The sequence below is a fragment of the Bufo gargarizans genome, chromosome 8 (assembly GCF_014858855.1).
Source record: "Bufo gargarizans isolate SCDJY-AF-19 chromosome 8, ASM1485885v1, whole genome shotgun sequence".
Taxonomy (NCBI): Eukaryota; Metazoa; Chordata; class Amphibia; order Anura; family Bufonidae; genus Bufo; species Bufo gargarizans.
Genome location: NC_058087.1, coordinates 14,963,510 through 14,969,120, shown reverse-complemented (window position 1 = coordinate 14,969,120; position 5,611 = coordinate 14,963,510). Strand labels below are relative to the sequence as shown.

The 5,611-nt window shown below is 44.0% G+C and overlaps 1 protein-coding gene across 3 annotated transcripts; it reads right to left on the bottom strand.

The window, feature by feature from the left end:
• Positions 1-304: 304 nt before the first annotated feature.
• LOC122945588 lies at positions 305-3,304 on the bottom strand. 3 transcript variants are annotated; one of them, XR_006391124.1, is made up of 2 exons: positions 2,598-3,108; positions 305-2,050 (listed from the first exon to the last, which is right to left on the bottom strand). XR_006391124.1 is itself a non-coding variant. In XM_044304671.1 (2 exons), the coding sequence occupies exons 1-2, from the start codon at positions 3,276-3,278 to the stop codon at positions 1,281-1,283; spliced, it is 774 nt and encodes a 257-aa protein (XP_044160606.1). In that variant the 5' UTR covers positions 3,279-3,304; the 3' UTR covers positions 305-1,280. The 3 variants fall into 3 exon arrangements, 2 of the variants coding, with proteins under 2 accessions (XP_044160606.1, XP_044160605.1); XM_044304671.1 differs by lacking the exon at positions 2,598-3,108 and adding an exon at positions 3,275-3,304; XM_044304670.1 differs by having other exon boundaries at positions 2,874-3,108.
• Positions 3,305-5,611: the final 2,307 nt, after the last annotated feature.

The window sequence follows — 5,611 nt, the reverse complement described above, 5'->3', positions numbered from 1 at the left end:
AACTAATGGGTTTAGAATTTTAAGCAAAAGAGGCAAAATTACAAGGAGTAGTACAAATGTTATCTTATCTTAACACACACAGTTCACTTCTTCTATAGTTTTCTTTTCAAATGTCAGCAAATTATATCATGTATACAGATAAAATGAAAATCACTTTTATATCCATAGTAGAAGCTGGATAATTTCCTTAACATTTCCCTCCTTTTTTTCATTTTTCTGTTCACGTGGTAGACGTTTTCTTCCTTCTGAAGGCTTCATTGTATCATGTGTGTCTTGCTAACTACTAACCTGCCTAAACAAACAAATGACCCCTTAGACAGCCCGTACTTCACAGAGTATACAGATAAGCTGCATAGACCATGCGATGCAAGCATCGATTCCAGCCTGTCTAGTAGTTGTCATTTGATTAAGCATACATTTTATTAAAACCACATACTACACACAAACACACTATCTAAGTGGATGACAACAGCAACTAGGGATACATCGCAGCACAGGAGCTTCAGACTGTCATCTCCAGGGCTGTTGTGTCATCTATTTTCAAGGGAGGGAATTTCCCCTACTGCAATGAGAAATACACAACATTAGTAATTTCCAAGCAATTAGCAGTATCAAAACCAGGCCTATCACTACCACTATGGGCTTCAGTAAATCAGAGATCATATTGTTGAACCAGACACCTATAGACCCCATCCAAGAGAAGGGGTTCCATCCTTCTTTAGCTATGTCTCTAGCTTTTTGTTGCAATTCCTTTACCTTATTCATGTGGGCCTCTATGGGATCATGTGAATCTTCAACCCAGGTGCAGCATTCTTCTCCTATGATAGCACAAGTCCCACCCTCTATAGCTAGGAGGTAGTCTAAGGCCATCCTATTTTGGAGAGCCACTTTCCTGACTTGTGCCAGTTCCTCATTAAGGGCATGGATTGAACTTGTGGTCTCATTAATAATTCCATCCATGATATTTGCATATTTGTTTAATTTATTTGCTAACTCAATTCCCCAACCTGTCCAAGAAGGGAACCACATCCAGGCTTTATCTGCTGATGTGAATAACTCTCGTTTGTTTCTAGTCATCCCAAGAAGAGTTTCAGGGGCATCAGTAAGTGAAATGTTTGTGCGTCGTCTGATGGCTGGGACAACTCTTCCTATGGTACAGTTGCCCCATGCCCCCATAGGGAGCCATGAGTAGGCTCTGTTACCACAAATGTAATATAGTCCTTGTTTCAGGACTTTGGGAATCATCCTGCCGTGATGTCCCAGCCATCCCTGAAACCATATCATATTATCATACAATTTCGTCTTACAAGTCCATTTGTCCTTGTCCTTCTTTTCTGGACAGGCACACCTGGGGCACAAGAAACTTTCATAGTTGGACAGAAACACAAACTATTACAGTTAGTATTAACTATGTCACATGAAGTCTTCCTAAATTCCATATTGAATATCAGAGTAGCATTTCTACAATCTGTTTCCCCCACATATATCTGTGGTAAACTGACAAAACGGCCCTTTATCTTAGCTATATGGTTCACAAACATAGGCCCCAAACATATAGTGGGCGGAGAGATTATACCAGTAATCTCTAAGTATATCCCTTGATCAGAAACAGCATTATGTGAGGTGTGATCTACATCTATTTGAACATCATAGCTATAGTCTGTGAGATTCAAATCATTCATAGAGATTGGAACACCTATCAGAGGGATTCCCTTGTAGTTGGCAGGGATATGAGAGCATATCCAACAGTCAGTAGTATTCAGCTGCTTGGCAGTCTGTTGATGTAGTTGCCAAATGGAATTTGTATGTTTTCCTCCTTTCACAACTGTAGGGCTGCTTTCCTGTTCGTGACTGTCTGTCTTCAGAACCTTTTTGCAGTGACTTGCATGGACCCAGACTGGTCTCCCGTTCAGCTTGACGGCGGTGGGTGTGGTCAGTTGCACCTGATATGGACCGTCAAACCTTGGCTCCAGGGTCTTTCTTACATGCCTCTTCAGGACTACCCAATCTCCAGGAACTAGAGAATGTGTACCTTCAAGAGAATTAGGATCTGGTATAGAAGAGAAAACACGTGAATGCACCTTTGACAGATGTTCATGCAATTCCACCAAATATGAAGTCAGGGTAGAGTAGTCTGCTTGCAGCTGCTGTGGAAAATATAACCCTGTCCTTGGTGCAGAACCAAACAAAATTTCAAACGGACTAAGCTTTTCTTGTCCAGTAGGAGTAGTGCGGATGGCATATAATACTACTGGCAAAGCTTCTACCCAGTTCATAGAACTGTGTGAGTCTAAATACTTTTGCAATTTTAATTTAATTGTCCCATTAAGTCTTTCCACCTTTCCGCTGCTTTCCGGGTGATAGGGAGTGTGCAGGGCTTGTGTGATCCCTAGGGTCTTCAGTATGTGTCCCATTATCTCCCCAGTGAAGTGGGTACCTCTGTCTGACTCTATTACCTCTGGAATCCCATATCTGCAGACCACCTCTGACAATATTTTCTTAGCAGTATTTTTGGCTGTAGCTGTAGTTACTGGCCAAGCTTCTGGCCAGCCTGAGAATACATCAATGGCTACAAGGACATACTCATATGTGCTCACCTTGGGTAGCTGGATGTAATCCACCTGCACTCTTTGAAACGGGTACAAGGGTTTGGGAGTGTGTTTCTTGGGGGTCTTTACAAACCTCCCAGGGTTATGTCTGGCACATGTAAGACAACCCTGAACAAACTTTTCAAAGAGGGTCTGAATTCCAGGTGCAAACCAATGTTCTAACACTAGTGCGCTCATAGCTCCTTTCGACAAATGAGTAGGGCCATGTGCTAAATTGGCCATCATCGGATACAAACTCCGAGGCAAACATGTTCTGCCATTTACCTGCCAGAGCTCTTCTGTCTTCGTAGCCCCCGCCTCCATCCATACCTTTTTGTCTTGAGGCGTTATCTGGGCCTGTAATTCCTGCAAGAGCGACAAATCTGGCATAGTTGGAAAAAACAATGTCAGGAGCGGCAGACCGGCTGCTTGTTTGGCTGCTTGGTCTGCTTGAGCATTTCCCACAGCCAGCGGATCATCTTGCTTCACATGGGCTGGCACTTTAACAATGGCTACCTCTGTGGGCAGCTCTAGAGCCTCTATGAGGCTCTGTACTGCTTCTGAATTTTTAATTGGTTTGCCCGAGGAAGTCAGAAATCCCCTAGTTTTCCAGATAACACCAAAATCATGTGCTACCCCGAAAGCATACCTGGAATCAGTGTAACAATTTATTCTCAGTCCCTTACCCATTGTACATGCGTCAGTGAGTGCCTTCAACTCCGCCTCCTGTGCAGACGCACAAGATGGGAGTGGTTTTTGTATGATTACCTTACCATCCTGGATTACCGCATACCCGGTGACAAAGTGTCCTTGTTCGTCATTCCACCATCTGGAGCCATCTACAAAATACTCAGCATCAGGATTAGTTAATGGTGTTTCAGTAACATTTGGTAACCCTTTTGTTTCTGCAATCATCAATTCATGACAGTTATGATTTGCAACTGGATCAGACATGTCTACTACTCCCACTCCCCCCTCCTCTTCTAAATCCACTGGCATCAAAGTAGCTGGATTTAGAACAGTACATCGCTGTAAGGTAATGTGGGGACTGAGGAGTGTCATCTCATATTTCGTGATCCTGGCTTGAGACAAATGTTTCAGTTTGGTGGAGTGCAGTAATTCAGCAACTGAATGTGGTGCTTGTAAGGTAAGAGGGTGTTGTAGTACCAAGTCTTCCGTCTTTAGCACCAATTCAGAGGCAGCAGCGACAGCTCTGAAACATGTGGGTAGTGCTCTGGCAATACAATCCAAACTGGTAGAATAGTATGCTATAGGCCGCATACGATCCCCATGTTTCTGCGTCAGTACACCTGAGGCAAATCCCCCTTGCTCATGACAATACAACGTGAAAGTTTGTTTGTAATTGGGGATGCCCAATGCTGGTGTCGTGGTGAGAGTGAGTTTTAATGTATGAAATGCACTCACAGCTCCTGGTGTGAGTTCAAAGGTCTCTCCTTTGAGGCAATCATATAGTGGCTGCATCATCTGAGAGCAATCCTTAATCCAGGGGCGACAGTAACTGACAAGTCCAATAAAGGCACGCAGAGCCCTTGGAGTACTTGGCAGGGGGTGCTGCCGGATAGCAGTAACCCTCTCAGTTGTGAGGTGTTTGGTACCTGGAGAAATACAGTGACCTAGGAAAATCACAGTAGATTTACAAAGTTGCAGCTTCTCCTTGGAGGCTTTACAACCATTTTCAGCAAGGAAAATAAGCAAAGATAAAGATTCTTCTTTACACTGTTCAGAGCTGTGGCAACAAAGCAACAGATCATCAATATATTGTAAAAGAACAGTGTCCGGATAGGCCGGCTGCCAGGACTGCAACACAGAGTGTAAAGCAGTGGAGAAAATATCAGGGGAATTGGCAGCCCCTTGTGGTAAAACGACCCATGCATACTGCTTGTGACGAAAAGTGAAAGCAAAGTAGGGCCAGCATTCTTCATCTAAAGGGACAGAGAAGAAAGCATTTGCAAGATCAATGACAGAAAAAGATGTGGCATCTATGGGCACTTGGTTTAACAGTGTGTGTGGATTGGGCACTTGTGGTGTATTTATGACAGTTACAGCATTCACTGCCCTTAAATCATGTACCATACGATAGACTGGAGGCTGACCCTTCACAGTCTGTTTCTTCTTTACAGGAAATAGGGGTGTATTAAAGGGGCTTTTTATAGGGATTATTAACCCTTTCCCCAACAGCTCTTCCAGATCATTTGCAATGGCATCTTCCTGTGAAGAATTTAATGGGTACTGACGCACACATGGCGGCTTAATGCCAGGTTTCAGCTGCACAACCACCGGAGTTACTGGTAGTCTGCCCACATCTGTCTTGGAAGTTGCCCACAAATGTGATGGCACTTCAGACAGCCAATCTGGGGGTGTATTCTGAGAGGCAGAGGGGGCACTAAATGTCATTAAGTACATAAGTGCACACAGAGTCTCTTCAGACACAGGGGCTGTAATTTGGGGTTTTCCTGAAGAGAAATCCACAGATGCCCTCATGGCACTGAGTACGTCAGTCCCCAGCAAATTGTATGGACTATCTGAGCTTACCAACACACGCGTGACAATAGATGCAGCATCATGAATATTAAGTTTAACAGGCTTTGTTAGTGGGAGTTTAACAGTTGTCCCCTCAACCCCTTGACAGTAGATGTAATCTGAGGAGATAAGCTCCTCAGGCACATATTTTTCTTGTATTAGGGTATGGGCTGCTCCTGTGTCTACCAAAAAGTCAATTGAATTCCCTGTGTCCTCACATGTGGATGTGATGATTAGTTGTGGACCTGGGATTGCGTCAAGGGGGTAGTTAACGTTGAGGGAACTCACAGGATTGCCGTCACTTCATTGAGAGGTCCGGGCAGTAGCCTGACCTCTCGGGGACATTTGACTGAGAAATGCCCTTTTTTCCCACAATTCCAGCATGTTACTTGGTCCCAGTTACGTGGAGACTGATCCCCACCTGGTATTCTTTCGTGAAACCTGCCCTTAGGTTTAAAAGGTTGGTTAGCCATTATTGGCTT